Source organism: Saccopteryx bilineata, chromosome 3 (genome assembly GCF_036850765.1).
Source record: "Saccopteryx bilineata isolate mSacBil1 chromosome 3, mSacBil1_pri_phased_curated, whole genome shotgun sequence".
Classification (NCBI taxonomy): Eukaryota; Metazoa; Chordata; class Mammalia; order Chiroptera; family Emballonuridae; genus Saccopteryx; species Saccopteryx bilineata.
Window position 1 is genome coordinate 158,879,509 of NC_089492.1, and position 20,296 is coordinate 158,899,804.

The following is a 20,296-nucleotide window of genomic DNA, read 5'->3' on the forward strand; positions in this document are numbered from 1 at the left end:
TCACTAACCCCACGTTAAAATGTAATATTCCCCTTTACTGGAACTTCTTTTTAACTGCTCTTCCACATGTTTCTTCTCTTTTTGAATTCTCATCACTTTCTAGGTAAGTAAAACTGTTCCACCTGCCTCAGCTAACATTCCAATATGTAACTTTCCAGCAAGAGCCCTGTCCATTCCAATTCCTTTAACTTTAAAGTCCTTTAACTTGAGACTTTCTCCTTTCAGATGTGAAAGCATAAAACTGTCTTCCTGCAGCTGAAGGCACAGGGAAATGCATTCAACCATCCTTTCTTGAGCCCTCGGTTCCTGTGTCTAGAATGAGGCATCTGAAGAAGGATGAGGAGCTCAGCATCCCTCTGATGGGGACAAGGGTATAAACAAACAATTAGAGCACAAAATATTCTCATGTTCTGGTGGAAGGATTGATGAAGTGACATGAAAATATACAGCAAGAAAGCATTGCAGGGAGCAGGGCTGCTGTACTGCATAAGTAAATGGTGGCCCTGGGCTCCAATAAAAAAAAGACTCTGATCATGCTCCCTGACAGCAAAGGAGGATGGCATGGGGGATTTCACAAAAGAGGTGATATTGGAGTTCAGTGTTGAGAGATGAGGAGTAGGAACATGAACAAAAGCAGACAAGAATGTAAAGATGCTGCATATCAGTGTAACAACCAGTGTCAGTGTGATGTGAGCACAGGGTACGTGGTTACAGATGGGTCAGGATGCAGGTGAAGACCTGGTCATGAGAGGACATTCCACAAGCTAAAAACTTTGAGTTGTACCCCACCTCTAGTGAGGAACCAAGAAAGGCAGAAATTGATAGAGTAGAAAGTCTGGGTTCTCATCTATCTTATTGATTATTCACAATTTGGGGCACATATTGGTCCTATCTGAGACTATTCACAAACGTAAAGTGGGAAAAATTTCTACATCCTGGAGAGAAGCCACATGTGAAAGCATGAGTTATGAAGTGCAATACATGTATAAATGCTTTGTATTGCTATGATTACATGTTCTTGATATTAGCAAGTGCCCGAGGCAGGTGTTTCCACCCTTGACATCTCATTTAACACTCAAGATCCACTATGTTCATTGCTTGACCCCAACTTGGAGAGTTCAGACCAAGGGTGATTTTCCAGGCAACATTACAGTATTCTTAAAGTTCTCTTACCAATTTCCACATCCTTTGTTTCATTTTGTGGGGGTGCTATAATTACTGGAAAGAAAGAGAAGCTTTTCTCATCTTAAAAAGACAAAAAGAGAATATAAATATTAGAACAGCATTTGGATGATCATTAATATAAAACTTGTATTTTCATATTTCTATTCTATTTCATAACAATGTTTCTCAAATTTTTTGACAATGCCAATAAATATGCACACTTAGAGACACACACAAATGAAATAAAAACTTTAAAGGTAATACTTCCTCTTACCACCTATGATGCTGTTTGATATTTTCTATTCTTTTATCTCTTTAAACAAACACCAGTCTAACCCATGAAATTAATCATATGACCTAACAGTTGTTAGAAAACTACAATTCTACAGAAAAAACATCACACTATGGAGAAGAAGAGTTCAAAGGACCCATGAGAGTGAAAAACACATAAGTCCACACTTTTGCTCACAGTTTCCCACCATGGTGACCCATTCTATTTGGAAATGCTAATTTCCTGTGGCCCTGATGCCCAGAGACCATGAAAAGGAACCCTCTGGACCACTGCTGCATTTCCACAGACCTTGGTTCCCACTGATTTTAGGATACTATATATAATTAAGAACCCCTGTGAATTTTTGTGTGAATCTATGAAAAGAGCTCATAGAAATGTGATCTGTTGATGTTCATTTTGCAACAGCAGAGCTTTTAAGAATTCTAAACAAAACTTTTCTCCACACTACTGCTTTGCCCTCAGAAATCTGCCATACATACAGGTGCTTCTTCCTCTCCATCTATAAGTCAAGGTAGGGCTAGGCTAAGGAGCCCTGACTCTTTATAGATGTGATATTCTTGATTTTGAGTCTTTGCCCTAAATGAGCTTTTATAGAATTTAAAGTAAAATTTAAGCAAAATTAGAATTAAATGACCTACTGGAGGTCTTTGATGATGTTGTAAGCATTGCAAACCAGGATTGAAAGCCACTCAACAACACATACGTGTCTTTATGAAGCTTCTCACTCAACTTCTAATCCAGTTAGCTATTGTAGAGTTAAATAAACTTTTTTCTATCTACAAAATTTGTAACAACAAATTTGGAGAAGAAAGGTTCATCTTCCTCTTCAAATAGTTGAAGTGCCAGTGAAAAAATTTAAGTTAGCTTTCAGATCACATCACCTTTGAAAAAGTAAGTCAAAAATTAAAGAACACATGTGTTTTGGGGTTAGTAGTACAATCTCCCTCTGAAATTTCTTAAATCTTGATAGTGGTCATGGTAGAAAATGTGAAAAACAAAACGAAGGAGGAAAAGGTATCAGGGAGGAGGAAAAAGTATAAGAAAATCAACAAAAAAGGCCCCATCCCCCCCCACCTTATCTTCTGTCAAATATTCTATTTTGTTAAATTCACTAACTTACTGAGAACTGTGAATGATCTGGTTGCTGTCACAGTGTAATCCATTCCATTTTCATGATGCATAAATTTGCATGTATAATCACCCACATCCTTACTTGTTGCATTATCAATTAGCAAATATGTCTCATGTGTATAGTACCTTGACCCTTTAAGAGCTTTACAATTCTGAAATAAGAAATGCCATTATACTTTCAGTAATTCTTTACTCTTATTTATTTTGTATAATTTTCATTTATTTCCCCAAAATGTCCTTTACCTTAAACCATTCAACAGGTTCAGTCCAATTGTAGAGGGTAATGGTAGGACAATATATTTTGGAATTTTTTTCTGTTCCAGAGGTTGTTGAATATATTAGGTCATCTGGAATATTGCAATCTGGTTGCTTTTTATATATGGTGACATTCACATATCCAGTCTTATTGAAGGTGGGACTGTTAAAATAAATCAATTTCAAAAAGTTATTAAATATTATGAAATAACTTTATCCAAATCTAGTTTGTACTAATCATTGTTTTTCTCCTTAAAACAATTGATCTATAGTGGGCTTTTCTCATTTAAAAATAATCATTAAGGCCCTGGCCGGTTTGCTCAGTGGTAGAGCATCGGCCTGGTGTACAGAAATCCCGGGTTCGATTCCTGGCCAGGGCACACAGGAGAAGCACCCATCTGCTTCTCTTACCTCCCCCTCTCCCTCCTCTCTGTCTCTCTCTTCCCTTCCCGCAGCCAAGGCCCCATTGGAGCAAAGTTGGCCCGGGCGCTGAGGATGGCTCTGTGGCCTCTGCCTCAGGCGCTAGAATGGCCCTGGTTGCAACAGAGCAATGCCCCAGATGGGCAGAGCATCGCCCCCTGGTGGGCATGCCAGGTGGATCCCGGTTGGGTGCATGCAGGAGTCTATCTGACTGCCTCCCTGTTTCCAACTTCAGAAAAATACACACACACAAAAATAATAATCATTAAAATCTAGGGTTTTAAATACTATTTATTACATTCAAAGTAAAACATAACCCTTATGGCAGCCCCAAAAAAGACTCCCTCAACCATTTCTTTATACATTCTATCTGTTGTAATGCCAAGAACCCAATATAATAAAGATAATTCATATTTATTGAAAATTCACCATGTAGCATTCATGATAATAACATTAACTCCTTTTATTCCCACAATGCTTTGAGCTGGGTATTATTATTGTATGCAGTTTACAGATGAGGAAACTGAGGTACAGAATAATCACCTGCAGGCTTCACACAGCTAACTTGTGATGGAGCATGAAATTGAAACTGAAACTTAGCTGTCTTCAGAATGTAGGCACCTAACTATACAATATCCTGCTTTTTAATACAGTTCATCTGACATTTCCTATGTACCAAATACAGGCACAAAATCAAGACTTTTAACAGTTTGTATGTAGAGCAAGTAATTTACAGACATACAATTTCATTATCCTCTTTAGGTGACCTCTCAGGTGTAAGGCACTAGCCACTAATTACCCCTTTACACCAACCACATGCCTTCTTTTGCCCATCACCTAGGTCACTGTTCTTTGTTTTTGTTTTGTGCAACTTTTTTCATACTTCCAGCCAAAACTGAGTGACTGAGTCTTGGTCTCGGCTCTCTTGATCAGAAAGGGAAGAAAAATGAGGGCAGGTCAGACTATTGACTCTTAAAGAAAAGAGAACAAGCCTGAGGATGATGGTGGCTGATAGTACCCTCTGATAATACAAGTATAAATTCCGGAATCTCCAACTTTGGCTGGGAGGAGCTTAAGACGTTCTCCTGAGGCAAACACACGCTCTTCTTGCAGGGTGGCAATACTTTTGTTGGTTTTTGAGTAATACCAATACACAGGGTATTGAGATTTTCCTTGTCTAGGACACTTTACAATTAAAGCCTCATTTTCCTGGCCCCAGGACAATTTGTCTGCAAATAAAAAAATATGACTATTATTATGAAATGATCATATAAAAAGATTACAATTCCTATGTTCTAAGATATTATCCTCCAGGATGAAATTAGACATGAGTCATACTTTGTGATACTTTAACTAGAAAGAATAAATGAATTATTAAGATCTTTTAGGAAATATTTTAATGGATACTACAGATTACTGAATTAATTTGAAGCTAAATCCCCCAGACTGCTCCAGTGGAAAGGCAGCCCCATCAATCTACACAAAATATATTGTCAATTGACAAACACAATGCCTCCTACATGCAGGGACCCTGCTATATTTTGACATGTTTGAATGTGAAAAACTAAAATTATAATGCATTTATGAGGAATTTGTATCCATAGATTTGTGATGAAGAATAACTGTAGAACACAAGTGAACATTCCAGGTTAAAATTCAACCAGAACTACTGCATATGCAGTTTAAAACAAGGTAAATGTCCTTAAAATTATTTGATTAAAAAATTTAAATTATAGTTGAAAAGCAATACTTACAAAACTGAGCTGCTTCAGAATGTATAAGAACTGTTAGAATTGCCAAAACCTGACGTCTCATTCTCAGTTGATTCATCTAGAGCAAGTGTTAGTAACTGATGTTCAGTATTATTCGAGTTAAATCCCTGACCAATGATGGTAAAGGTCTCTCCAAGGAGGTGATGGTGCTACTTAAGATTTAACATCGGAAAGAGTTGTCTGTGCGTTTTCTGTAAAATAAACCATACAACATCACATACAAAATATTTTTAACCATTAGTTTTAATTGCTTAATAACACCCAGGAGAATTAATTAATCAATGGGTCTTGACAATCTATAAATATGATAACAGGAGGGTTTCAGACAAGCATGCCTGTGTAGAAGAACCTCACATTGGTCATGCTATTTCACCATCTGATGACAATGTACTGAAAGAAGCTAAATTAAAAGAAAAGAAAAGAAATTTCTAATTTGTGAAAAAATTAACGTCATTAAATTTTATAGACCCTGAAAAATACAATATTATAAATGCTAATATAAACTTACAAATGTCCATACAGGTTGGCAGCTGTGCTCATATATGACCCACACTCGGGTACACAGGCTAATAGTCATCAAAAAATGACTAAAGAATATAGGAAAGGGATGGGTGAAACATTAATCAAATAATTGGCTTGGGCACTATACAAAATCCTTAAAAATTTGTCCCTGCCTCAGTTTGTCCCCAGGACTCACTAAGACTTTCTAAAAATATTTGAAAGTCTGTAGAAAACAATTACCATACTTTTCTTTGCTCTTTCAGCAAAAGAATCACTTAACTATATCTTTTTTCTTAAAAAGGTCTGGCAAGTGATGGAACCAATGTAGAATTTGGCAAATATAAGAATAAACACAACTACCTTTACTGTATTTCAAGAAAGCACATTCCCTCTTAACACGAATTATTAATACTTTTCTTAGTAAACATATGGGAAAGTTTTCATTACAAACTATAGATAAGTAATTGATGCTTACCCAAACTGAAGGACAGAATGCAATGAACTCTAAGATAAGAACTGAGCTCAGAATAATTTCCAGCCTTGTGGCTCCTTCCTTCCAGACTTCTCATGTATAAGCACTCTCTTTTATTTTAAAGGGAAAAAAGACATCCTAAAGTCATCACTCCACCCACTCAGAAATTTTATTTTTCACCAAAATTTATGACTTGTTCAAAAATGCTCTTATGTACCAAGAATTCTTAACCTTGGTACATAAATATTTAAACCTAAGAAGGACATTTCTTTAGAAGAAGTAAGCAAATTACCTCCCTCTATTTTAGCATCAATTCCTTAAACTAAATAATGCTTGCTGTTTATTGCCCTCATTTTATGACCCTTTCAGCTCTTATAAACTTGCAATCTTGGGGTTTTGAAACTGCTCTTTCAGATAATTCCTTGACACTGTCTGGCAGGCACTGGATGGACAGGCTCGGCCAGTCTTGGCAGATTGGTGCAAACATGGCGACAAGCCATGAGAAGTAAGCATGCCTTGAAGGGGGCCTAGAAATGTTCTGTTTGCAGTACAGAATGTGACGCAATTTCAAAAACAGATTCCAGCTTCTCAGATTTAAGACTATGTTGAGCTCTCTTTTGAATGGAAAAAGAAAATTTTTCTAATGAGTTCAGGGAACCAGAAGGATGCTGTGATTAATAAGGCACCTCAAAGGCAGTGACAGGAAATGTTAGTTTCAGCTGGAAAGAAGTCAGGGGGGGGGGGGTCAAAATTAATCAAGAAGAATATTTATTTGTGGCTTGTTTGAGCTGTGGGAGGTCGTGTCTTATGGACAACAACCTCTCCAAGCAAAGGCAAAAGAGGGGTTATGTAGGGGAGTAGTTGACTCAGGTTTCTGACATCTGGTTAGGTTTGTCCATTTGCCTGGCGGACATTCTCACGGTGCTCTCAGGGATGGAAGGTTCCTTTCAGTCTGAGGTTAGAACTTACAGAAACTATCATGATTCATGTCTAGTAAGTTATTTTTACAACCTTACTGAAACTGGCTTGGGTTAGGCTATTATAATTTTGTTAGGATCAGTTATTTTTGTAATCTTAACTGGAAATGGCTACTGCTGGTAACAACCTTTAATTTAGGCCTAAAAATTCTCCCCTGTTGTCTGTAGAATTAATCTTAGGAATATGGCCAAATGTTTGTCTTCTGTAACTTCTTCATGCTGAGTTTGTTTGCTTTTAAGTGAGAGGAAGGGAGATAGTGAGATAGATTCCCACATGCACCTCAACTAGATCCACCTGGCAAGCCCCATCTGGGGCCATGCTCAAATACCAAGCTATTTTTAAAATCTGAGGCTGATGCATTGGGACCAACTGAGCCACCCTCAGTGCCCAGGCCAACACTCAAACTAATCAAACCACTGGCTGCAGAAGGGGAAGAGCGAGAGAAGGGGGAGAGGAAGGGGAAGAGAAGCAGATGGTCACTTCTCTTGTGTGTCCTGACTGGGAATCAAACCCAGAAAACCATACGCCAGTCAATGCTCTATCCATTGTGCCACCACCTGGTCAGGCATGGGACAAGCTTTTTAAGGAAATAGAAATAGAGGAATGGTGGGCAACCATAACAAATTGAAAGGTATCTCAGACTCTGGCGCCTATGTCATCTAGCATTGGATCTGGGGTTGAGGTGAGGGAGTTGGGGTTGGAGGAGGGACTGTTAAACAGAAGCTCGATGAAGATGGTATCAGGGGAGGGAGAAAGCAGGAAGGGTGTATAGAGGGTAACAGTGGTGTGGAATTTGGTGAGGATATCTTGTCCAATGGTGGGAGTGAGGCATCAAAAAAGAATATGGAAGGAGAAGGTAGAAGGGTGACTTCCTAGGTGACAAAGGAGGGAGGTGGTGATCAGCAGGTTGGAGGGAATACCATCGGCCCCAATAATAATTCAGAAGGAGGAACGAGACAGCAGTCCCAAGATTTTGGAGAGTGCTGAATAAGTGGCCTATGTGTCTAATAGGAAAACAATGGTCAAAGCTCCACCATTCTGATGGTGGATGTGGAGGCCTATGGCGAGGCCAGGCTCTGTTAGTCTTGTTCTTCCCCCAGGATGCCAAGAAGCACAGCTGTATCCAGACCTATACCAGGGGAGACTGGGGCTGGGAAGGGATGGCCTATATGTTTTGAGGGGCCCGTGGTCAGTCTGAGTTCCAATGGCCCACAAATAACACAAATTAGGCTGAGGTTGGTTGGTGGCGTAGGTTTGGGGCAGGAGTGGCGGCAATGTCCCTCCTGTCTACACTTGAAGCCAGGTCTCTGGTGGAGGGCCAGACAATTTCTGCTGAAATTTTGGGGGACCTTTTAGGCCTTTGTGTGGTTTTACAGCCTATGAGACCACCTGGGCAAACACCTAGCCTGGGTTTGAGCTAGTCTCTGTTCCTCCTTCTGATTATTGAAGACCTTAAAGGCCAGGTCTAGGAGTTCCATCTGGGAAGTCTGAGGGCCTTTTACTAGTTCACTCATTTTGGAAATTTTTCTATCTGGGTATATTCTTCTTTTAGGCTCTGTAGAAATTACAGAGAGATCTATATAGCTTAGGGTCATCCCTGAGAGCCATAAAGGCTTGAATATATGGAACCTCCATCCATTTCCCTGGGACTGGAAAAGAAAGTCTGGCTGCAAGTTGACCAGTCAGCTAAAACATGACCTAAGGGTCCTTTGTGGAACTGAGATCAAATTGTTTATTTTAAAACAAAATTCAAGACACAGACAAGAGTTGAAACAAATGAATATCTGCAAACTAAATCCTCCTAAAGGAGGGACTGAGACACAAATCTTAGACTCTTATCTTATACCAAAAAGTATAACAAATGATGTTTACAAGGTCCAGATGACAAAAAGCCCAAATGGCAAAGACAGGATTGCCAGTGTGGGTAGAACAGCAAGATTTCAGACACATAGACAGAAGAGAGCTCTCAAACTGAAACTGACTTCTACTTCACAGACCTGATACAAACAAGACAAATACAATACAAGGATAGGAGTGATGACACAGAAATAAAACCTAAGCAAACCTAATAGCAGAGCTGCTCCTTGACCTCCAGCACAAAAGAGAACAAATACAGAGTGTAACAATTAGCATGGCCAGATGTTACAGGATACAAAACAAAGAAACAAGTTCAGGATCCACAATTCTATTCTATTTAAATTTAAATGAATGCTTCTTAAATATTTCCATTCCAAAGCAATAATGTCCAAAGTATCTAGATACAGGAATGAGAGTATTCTACCAAGTGTGTGCAATCAGAACAGTACATCCTGATGCTTTTTATTCATTTAATTTTTTGAACCAGCATTTTCTAATTTTGTATGTAAAAAATAAAATTCTAGTTAATTCTTTCTATTTCTGTTAAGTACTATCGAGTAAAGATTTTCTTTTTATTTAATTTATTCATTTTAGAGAGGAGAGGGAGAGAGAAGGGCAGAGGAGCAGGAACATCAACTCCAAGGCAAACTTGACCAGGCAAGCCCAAGGTTTTGAACTGGTGACCTCAGCATTCCAGATTAATGCTTTATCCACTGCACCACCACAGGTCAGGCCAAGGCTTTCTATTAATTGAATCTCCTAACCCTTGGTGAGAGCCTCAGTTTGGTGGTGAGGGAAGGTATTGAGATTGGAGGCATAAGAAGGAGGTAGAGGAGGGGGAGAAAGATCAGGGGGTTTTAGTCGGAGGAGGGTGGGAGGAGGCAGAGGTGAGGAGTGGTGTCTCTGCTTTCACGGCGAGTAAGGACAAGTCCTAGCACAGCTCAAAGAAGGCCAGAGCATAGGGGACCTTACTCCGTTTTCCCTGCCTGCAGGGAAAATTATCAAGATCCCAGAAGACATCGAAGTAGAGGGTCTTGTTGGTAGGCCTAGACTCGCCCTTATCTAATCTATACTAGCCAGGCCATATTACAAAAGAATATGAGGCATTTGCAGCGAAGTTTAGTCTAAATAAAATATCTGCTTTGAGGTTGCTCATGAGACATCCCAAGGGAGAATCTTTGGGCAGAACTGAGGTGGACAAAGCTCCCTCTGTGAGGTAGGATTAAAGGAAAAGTCCAAAACTCAAACCTTCTGAGGGCCTCCAGAGGGAGACTAAGGGGCATCCCCACAGAGTTCCCTATGGACCAGGTACAGGGAATAGCTGGCAGGGGAGTGAGCATCCCTGGTACCCACAAGCTGAGGGTCTTGGTTCCAGAGGCTGGGTAGGTCTAGTATTAGGTTCTCTGTTGGAGGTAGGAGGCAAATCTACCTGAGTTGGATGGGAAAGAATAATTGGACTTACCTTTGTCTCTGCAAGCTCTGGGCCGACAAGGAAAAGGAGTGGACAACAGACTTCCCGTACAGGCCACCAAAATGTTAGGTATGGCCAGAAAAACATTATGAAGGATCAAAATTGTTTAAAAAAGAGTATTTATTTGAGGCTTGTTTGAGCAGTGGGAGGTCGTGTCTTAAAGACAACCTCCCTGAACAAAGGTAGGGGAGAGGTTATGTAGGGGAATGGCTGGCACAAGTTGCTGGCATCTGGTTAAGCTTGTCCATAAGTCTGGTGGATGTTCTCATGAATGTTGTTTCATAATTCACTTGTGTCCTTGGGGATGGAAGGCTAGAAAGCACAAAAACTATTGTGATTCATGTCCAGTTAGTTATTTTTACAACTTAACTGAAAATGGCTTGGGGCTAGGTGATTTTGTGAGGATAAATTATTTTAATAATTTTATCTGAAACTGGCAGCTGCTGGGAACAATTTTTGGCATAGGCCTACCAGGAAGAACATAATAATTCTTGGGCCCCATGTAAAACAAATATTAATTACAAATTTGGTTTTGGCTCTACATAGTTATGGCTTATACATAGGTATGGCTCTATTATGAGTAAATTCAACTTAATTTTGAAACTCAGCATATCCCAGAAGGATCTAGGGACTAATTCCAGACCAACACAGTAGTAGTAGTCGTAGTAGTAGTAGTAATAGCTAAGCTTTTTCTAGATCTCTATGCCAAATATAGTTTGAAGTGACTAACATGTATCACCCCCATTGTCATGACAAACCAATGAGGCAGATACTATTATTATTATCCCCAATTTATAGATAAGGACACTGAGCTACAGAAAGTTTAAGCAATTTGTTCAAGTCACATACTGCTAGGAGGCAGAGCCAGAATTTGAACCCAAGCAGGCTGGTTTCAAAAGCTAGATGCCTAATCACTGAATCATGATGCCACCAGATGAGGAATGTTAAGAGAGGAGGTGTTACAACAGAAGAGTGGGTTTTTGGAGTTTACTACAGCATTACCCTTCACCCCTAACTCTCATCCCCAACTGTGACTAGGAATGCTCTTAAGCAAGCTTCCCCATCTGCACAGCATTAATCAGAGTTTGGACATGAGTCATGTGCTCTGATAGAAAAGATACAGTCTTGTCATTACCAGAAAATTCACTGTGAGATGTTTGGCATAAGTACAAGAATAAGGTCTGCTTGCTGTTATTCTCAAGTTAGTTATCTAAGTTCTTATGATCAAGATCACATGAGTTTTGGCACTGAGATCACAGAATCAGGAGGAGGCATGCATGGGACAGTGTGAGCTCTAGATAATGTTGTGTTAAATAAAATAGTGTAAACTCAAATGTTCTTAGACTTGAATATGAACTTATATTTTGTATCTTAAAATATCTTTTTAAAAATTTTATTTAGGCACTTATTCATTAAACTTGGCCACATTTACATTGCTTTCTTAATTTTAAATAAGCTTTCTTAGTTCAGTTAGAATTTTAACATAATACCTATAAAATCTTATAGAAGCATTTAATAAAGTCTAATTATTATTATAAAATAATTCAGTCACCCATTCAACAGTTAAATACTGTCACTCAAAGTACAATACTGTGAGGTACTTATCAATAACATCATTAAAACTTTACAGATGAAAATAAACACCAAAGGATGGGACTGGTTAAATAGTTTGGCCCAGTTCACCTAGTTGTGTCTGTGGTTAAACCAGACTTGTTGAACCTCAAAGCCAAGGCTTTTTTCTTTCTCAAAAGCTAGATGCTTTTGTCAACTAAAAAAAAGAGCAATTGGAACAGTAAAGCTTTTCTTCTTATATCAAACAAAATAAACTAATCTAACTTTCCTTAAACCTCTTCTTTATAAAGAACTAAACCATTTTGGCTTCTAACTACTGTGATACTATCCAATACAAAAATATAATAGTTGATAGTAACTTAACAGACAGAATTTGAAAGGCAAAGACTTTTAATAAGTAAATAGATTTTGATCAGCCTTCAATTCCTGCAAAATTAATCAGAAATCCTCTAGTGTCATTTATTTTTTTCTGTTTTGGAGCTGACAGTTTTGAAATATTGCATGTCTCTATTCATAATATAATTCTCTGATATTTTCACTAGAAAACAAAAAACCAGAATGAACAACAACAACAACAAAAAACCCACCATTGGCAGTGTAACAGCTAGCTGCGTACATTTGGAATGCAGCACCAAAATGTTCCATAACTTCAAAAGTATTATGCGAGGCTTCTCTAAGGGTCTCTTAGCTGCTGCAGTAGCTAAATAAAAATAAAACGTCTCACTTTTTAGAGCTGGCCACCTGTGGTCTCATCTTACTGTAAACCATGTCAAAATCAAGTCATTTTTGTCATGTTAAATACATGAATTTAAGTGGGTCAGGTTCTCACTCAATAAGGAGAAGTTTTTTATTTTATTAGAGAGTGTTTTAGATGCCACTTTCCTTCTGTGTTTTCTGATGAAATGTTGGTAGAGCCTGCTATAAGAGATGGGGGCAGAGCTTGTGTGTGGGATTGGGGACCCAGCCTCTGATTTGGGAGAAGGCTCTGGGCCCAGCTCCTGTGTCTCCTCAACCCAAGGACTTATTTTTTTATTCTTCTTTGCCACACTCCAAACTCTAGGAGTATTTATGCTCAGCTCTTCCCCTCCACTCTCCTTTGGGCTTCACCCAATTCTTGCCTTTAAAAACTAAAAAAAAAACAAAAAAACTGGTATATATGCAAGGAAAAGCTGGAATGAAAAATACAGTATCTCCAGAACTAAACTCCTGATCTCCTACTCTCTCTCTTTCCCCTAAGAAAAGCAGTTTCTCCTCTAGTCTTTCTTATTTCAGTGATGGCAATACTATCCTTTCACTGCTCTAGCCACAGTTCTCCACACATGATTGATTCTTCTCTTCCTCACAAATATGAGATGCAATTCATCAAGAAGTCCAAAGGTTTCACTTTCAAAATACATCCTCACTGCAACTACTCTCTACCACCACCTCCAACACCACCTTCTTGCCTGAGCCACGTCATCTCTATCCTGGTTTTTATCAACAGCTTCCCACTGTTTCCACTGGTGCATATCCTTAGACTCCTTTCAGTACAGAGGGTCTAGATACCCTGGTAACACCTAAGTTGAATCATATAGGCCTCCAATGTCCTTCTACTTTACCAAAGGAAATGTCAACACACTTGCAGCACCTATGAGGGACTTTGACATCTGAGGCTAGCCATCTCCTCTCTGACTCCTCTTCCACAATTCTGTGTCCTCCTTGCCAATCCATAAATGCACTATACTGATCCCTCCTCAGCCCTCCTCTGTGCTTGAAGGAAGAGCAAGCTCATTCCAGTAATCCATAAGACAAGTCTGTCAACTTCTTGGTCAGTGCCTTGAATCCAAGAATAGACTCAAACGTAGGTAGTAAATTGATTTCTTATAATAGTACCAACACAAGTCCATGGGGAAAACAGTGTTTTCAACAAATGATAGTGGAAAAACTAGCATTCTATATGAAAAAAAAATCTTTATCTCATTATATATACAAAAATAAAATCAAAATGGATTATATAGAGAGAATTTTAAATAGTAGAGAATCTTCATAATTTGAAGTAAGACAAATATTTCTTATACTGATACAAAAATCATTAATTGTGAAAGAAATAGAAATAACTTGGACTTCAAAATTAAGAACTTCTGTTCCTCAAAAAACATAAATAAAATTTGAATAAGCCACACCACAGAGTCAGACAAAAAACTTACAATTTATACATTTGATGAAAGATATGTATTTATAATTTATAAAGAACTCTTATAGGTTAATATAAAGAAGACAAAATAACCCAATTAAAAGAAAAGAAGCCTTGGAACTGAGATTTCACAAAAGAAAATGTATCAATAGCCAACCAGCACATGAAAAAAAATGCTCAAATTCATTAGTCATTAGATAAATGCAAATAATTAAAACCAAAATTATATTATACTTCATGGCTAAAATTATAAAGACTCACAATACCAAGTGTGGATGAAAATGGGATGTGATACTACCAGAACTCCCATACATTGCCAATAGGAGTGTAAAATGGTAAATGACTTTGAAAAATAGTTGGCAGTTTCAATAAATACTTACAGTGTAATCCAGGAATTCTTCTACTAAGGATTTACCCAAAAGAAATAAAGACATGTACCCACAAAAAAAAAAATTGTACACAAATGTTCATAGAAGCCTGATGACCATTAACATGCATGTTAAATTAGTCTACGTGGATAAACTATTTTCTATTCGACCATAAAAGCTAATCAACAATAACAAAGAAGGAACTACTGATTCATGAAATATGGATGCATTCAGAAACATTATGTGGAGTGGAGAAAAGTTGTAAAAGAGCATACACTATATGATCCCATTTATATAATGTTGTAAAATGCAAAACTTCTGAGTGATCACTTGGGACAGATGATTAGGAGGGCCAGCTAACTCTAGAGAAGCATACGATAAATTTATGGGATGATATTTTCATTGAGAAGATAGTTTTATAGGACATACATTTGTAAAGCTTTATTGAATTTTACACGTAAAATGTGTTTATTTTATTGCATACACATTTAAATGTCCATAAATTTATAAACAGAACAAAACAAAAAGTTAACATCTACTCTTTGACTTCATGACTGCCTTTATGGGATTTATTTAAGAGAATGAAAGCACGTGTCCACAAAACATTGATAAATACAGTATGTTCATAAATGCCATATTCATAGTTCTAAAAACAGAAAACAATCCAAATGTCTATTGACAGGATAATACATAAGGAAAGGCATTGAAAACTATTAAGCAATAAAAAAGAGAGAATTACTGATATAATATAATAATAAATCTCAAAAATATTACATGCTATAATTTTGAGTTTGTTACAAGTTAAAAATTAATAAAACCTTGCCCCTCTCTCCAAAAACAGTATGCTAAGGAAGAGAAACCAAACATAGAAGAGGACATACTGCATAGTACACTACGTGAAGTCCAATGACAGCATAATGTGATTATCACAAGTGTGATAATCACACTTGGGATTGTGAGAATTTGATTGGAAAAGGTTAGAGAGGCACTTTCTTGGAAGAAAAAATATTTTCTATGTTGATCGAGATGTTGATTACATGTGTGAATATAATAATAAAATCTCTTTTAACAGCTAATATCTGTGCTTTTAACTTAATGTTAGTTATTTATTAATGAAATGTAAAATAAAATTGTCATGTTTTTTCCACATATGTAATAAGAAGAGAACTGTACTGAAATTGAGATCCAGATTCATTTGTGAGATACCATGAGATATCTTCACTAAAGGCCTCACCAATATTTTATCATCAAACTTTCCATAATAAATAATCTGTAGAGGAAAACTATCAATGTTTTTGGTAAATGGTTTAAGAACAAGTTGTCCAGAACAAGTTTTGCAGTCTGTCTTTTCAAAAAAAAAAAATCTTACACAATTTTCCCCACTGAATTTATTTCAATTTTTTCATCTGAGATTAAGAACAATCAACCAGCCTTATTTGTAGCTTCTTGTGAGAGAAAACATGGCACCCAAAGTATTTGACAGGAACAGCACGAGTAGACACTGACCAGGCACAAGGACACAGGCCACTGAGAGGGAGCTGCACTTAATCCTTGTGTTCTCTGGATTGGGAGGAGGTCCAAAGGAAGGGCAAGGGAGGGTATTGGGAGCACTGAGGTAGGGGTTATTGAGTAATCAGTAAAGAACAATGTTGGTGTTTTAACAACTAGTACTGTTATACGTATAAATTCTGCAATAACTGGCTTTGTACAAGCAAAATACTGGAACTAGACATCCAATGAGTACTTCTTTTTAAAATGTCCATCACCATTCTAGATCCTGGGTCTACAGAAATATACCAAATAGAACATCAAAGACCAAAAATACCTTCCTGTGCACAACTTATATCCTAGTGGAAAAGGAGAACAATAAAAACATAAATAAGTTAAAAATATTTGCAAAGTATTTAGATGGGATATATTTAGAGAGAAAGGGAAACAGAGGAGAAAAGTAAGGAGTCAGAGAGGTGCAGTTGAAGTAGGATGACCTGGGAAAGCTAACTGGAAAGGTGGATTCAATAAAAAGCAGAGAGCAAGCAGAAAGGGAAGGCAGAGAGGAGGTCCCAAGGCAGAAGTGTAACTGGTGTGCTTGAGGAGCAGCAAGGAGCCATGTGACTTCAGCAGAATGAGAAATGACAGAGAGATAAGAGCAGGTCAGAGATATCTGGTGACCAAATCATGTATGACCTCATGAGTCACTTTGAACACTTTGGCTTTCTTCCAGCGAGTTGGAAACCACTAGATGTTTTCAAGCCAAGAGATAGCATGGCCTACCTAAGTTTTAAGGGAAAACCCTCTGGGAGTTGAACATACTTTCAAGGAGGACAAGGGATGAAGGGAGTGGTGGGATTCAAATAATTTAACAACCAGTTCTCTGCCCTAATGACTGTATTAAGTATAAAAAAAAAGATATACCGAAAGTTAGTTTATTATTTCATGCATTTAATATGTAAATATGAACAATAAAAGAGGTACAAAAAACTAGATTATGATATGAGAAAGAGTTTTAAAATATTAAAGAAAAAATATTAAATAATACCTGACCAAAAACAACCAAACTGTTATTTAAGATATTTCCATATTGCATTTTGATTGGCATCCTCACTTGCAATTTTTTTCACCTATGGACAGAATGAACATTACTACTGGTGCTTAGAATACACTGTTGCACAGATGAATGTTAAAAAAGAGTAAGAATGACAATTTGTGATTTCCACATTGGGTGGCTGCCCAGGCGCCCACCTTAGAGAGAACCCTGGTTGCAAGTGCTATCTTAACAACTGGTTCACCAAACTTAACAAAAAATTAGTTAAACCAAACTAGTGTGAACTGGCTGAATCCTACCACTGGAAGAAGGAGGAGAACAAGTGGTTTTCTCTGATGTTTTCTGAAAGTTGGTGTTTATGTCAGCAGTGATCTAAAAGAAACTTGTTGGAGAGAAAAATGCTTAAATTTCTAGAAAGCAATGCTCATAAAAATTGAAATGAAGCAATTTTGAACATGACAGCCCAGATTCTTTCAGAATCCTACTCAAGAAGAGTCAAGATGAGAGAATTCACAACTGAAGTCCCCATTCTTACCTCTATGCTCACCATTTCCACAGAGTAGTGAAACCCAAGGAAACTCATCTCTCCTGAATGTGAGAGTCAAGACAGTCTGTGATTCTATTTAAAACTTAAGAGTATTGCTCAGACAGAGAATTGAAGACATGCAGATACCAGTTAGCCAAGCTTCCAGCAGACAGTAGCTGATATTTTTCTGACCAACTAAGGACTCAAGGTGAAGAAGATTTTAGAAAGTGCTGGTTGGTGCTGGGGGTAGGTAGAGAGTGTGAGGAGTGTAGAGTGCATCCAGGAACCTCAGATGCATTGGTGTCATCCTTTTTCTCTTTTCCAGGGATAAACCACACTCATGAGAGCCTTGGTTGTGTTCAGTGAGACCAAAAGGGTAGAGGCTCCAGTGCACAGTGACTCCACCTTTGGTCCCTTCATCACTTTTACTTCAAGGTTTCTGAGAGGGGGTTTGGGGAAATCTTGATGCCCAGCTAAGAGTGACCTCAAACAGGCACTTCTTTAAATCATGTTTAAAGAAGTTGTTCGAAGATGCATGAGATCTCGGATAGGGTCTATGTTGTTGAAATTTGAAGTTATCCACTTTAGGAAGAAGCTTTCATCAAAATCTCAGTTATATTCTAGTGAACCTTATCTCCACTTTGTGTTTATCCATCAGGACACTGTCTCCTTTCACCTAAGGCTCAGCCACACGTAGCACCACAGCTGATTCCACTGACTCAACCCAACCATTCTATGCTCATATTCAGTCTATGCTGCCATGAGCATAAGCTCTTACCAGTACTAGCATGAATTGCTGCATGCACAGTATTTAAGTGATCTAGGCCAGAATTTCACCCTAGTTCACAGAATTATAATAAGAACAATAAGATATTGTATATAAAAAGCACTTGGCTCAGGGTCTGGCAAATAGCAGACTCTCAGCAAATAATTACTGGTTGCCTTTACTGTTATGTTACCCTAAGTGTGTTAAAGCCAAGTTTGTTCCAGAGAGGCTAGAGTCTCCCCATCCTTTACTCAAGTCCCCTTCATCACCACATTTTATCCATAGATATTTCTATAAAGAAGATATATAACCCACCGTTCCTCAAGCCACCTCCAAACAAGACTGGCCCTTATCTACCCACCTCTTCCTAGCCCTCACTTTTGTTTTCTACCCCATATTTTCTCTCTCTGATGGTAGACTGCTCTCCTGACACGACATACCTCTCCCTCATCCCTTTGTCCTGCAGCTCCTTACTTCCTAAATTCTCTTCCCTCCTGTACCACCTAAAGAGATCTTACTTCTGGATTTTAGTGGATTCCATAAAGAATGATTCTGGAATGTGAGCACCCTATATATACATTGCAAGTCCCCTTCCTTACTTACCTTCCATCAGACATTCCCTAATACCTGGAACAAAGCTCCAGGTTATATAAACAAGTCTTCTAGTAACTTGAGTCTATAACTTGGTTTTCCCAAGATTCCCACTGGTAATAGTAATTATTCATAAACAAAAAATTGATATAAAATATTATTTTTATCCCAAATTTTTGTTTTAAAACCCCATTCTCTTTGAGATAAAAGCACTTTTGAAAAATACCCCTAAAGACACTTACCATCAATGAGTGGAATAGAGCCCTTTCTTCCTCAACTTCTTACCAACAAGTGTTTATTAACTCTAACCAGTCTCTAACAGCTCTATGCTAAAAACAAAGCCAACCTTCTTTAAAATCCTCCCATTTTTCTTATCAATGAGGACACAGGAACCAGGTTACTGATAAGATGAAACCGATAAACTGTACTGTGCCTAAATGTCAACTTGTTTTCACTAGTCTATTTGAAAGATCATTGATGAAACTACACTCCAAACTTTCATATTATTTCAATAGGTGATCATATTTTACTCCCAGTAGATGACTTTCTCAGCGAAACCTCCCTGACTCCATTTAGGCGGATGGTTGGGGACTCCATGCCCTGAGTGTGAGGTGGCAGCTATAACTTCCTGAAAGCTTCAGCTTGAGGGAAACAGTACACACTTCTGCAGCAAGCTTCATTGTGGATGCCTTCATGTTGATGTTTTGAAAACTCTGATACACACTGGATGTTTAGTTTGTGCTCGGTTCTGTGTGCATGCTCTCCTGTGCACTCCTCAGAGACTCATAGAGGCTGATTAATTCCCTCCCTCAAGGTAACAACCTGTGAAAGTAAAGCCAGAACCCAAAGCCTCCAGAACTGGACTCTCCACATGCCACCAAATAGCCAGTCTTAGATGGTTATAATACAGATTTGTGGACACATGTTACAGTTATTAGAATTATGGATAAACCAGTTTGACTCTACGTGACTTTTTTTTCAAAATGTTGGTGACTTTCAAATAACCAGGTATACCATCTGCCAATAAACTCTCTAATATAGTAGAAAGAGCATGAGCTTTAGACAAAATCTGGTTTTCTTCTTACCAGCCATGTGACTTTGAGAATATTTGCTAACCCTTCTGAATCTCTTTTGAAAAAGTTATTGTTAACCAGTACGGTTATCACAGAGATGAGTACTGAATGGAATATGAGCGTATTTTATTCAAATTGCCAGAAACCTAACAAGGCAGGTGGCCTCACTGCATTCAAAGTCTGCCTTAACAGTTTTAACTGACTGGTTTGCATATATATTTTTTGGGGAGGTTACTGATTTTCACAGAGCATCCAGTTAGTCACATAGAAGTGCACAGGAGGTGTAAGACAGGTTTGCTAGAGTGCCTTCCTGGGATGTTCTTCTAATGCCACCTCAGGTCTATCTTACATCCTTGCTGTTATTTCTAGAAC

The 20,296-nt window shown here is 38.1% G+C and overlaps 1 protein-coding gene across 5 annotated transcripts in view; it reads right to left on the bottom strand.

The window, feature by feature from the left end:
* IL1RL1 (interleukin 1 receptor like 1) overlaps positions 1-19,157 on the bottom strand; it is a 29,358-nt gene extending 10,201 nt beyond the window's left edge. For 3 of the 5 annotated variants that reach the window (XM_066264873.1, XM_066264870.1, XM_066264874.1), the window contains exons 1-6: positions 6,011-6,099; positions 5,017-5,225; positions 4,281-4,491; positions 2,831-3,005; positions 2,577-2,739; positions 1,174-1,245 (exon numbers count right to left, since the gene is read on the bottom strand). In XM_066264873.1, coding sequence (XP_066120970.1) covers positions 1,174-1,245; positions 2,577-2,739; positions 2,831-3,005; positions 4,281-4,491; positions 5,017-5,092 — 697 coding nt within the window. In that variant the 5' untranslated portion in view covers positions 5,093-5,225; positions 6,011-6,099. Of the gene's footprint in view, positions 1-1,173; positions 1,246-2,576; positions 2,740-2,830; positions 3,006-4,280; positions 4,492-5,016; positions 5,226-6,010; positions 6,100-10,304; positions 10,626-19,093 lie in introns of those variants that run through there. The other 2 variants (XM_066264871.1, XM_066264872.1) reach the window with 2 other exon arrangements.
* Positions 19,158-20,296: the final 1,139 nt, after the last annotated feature.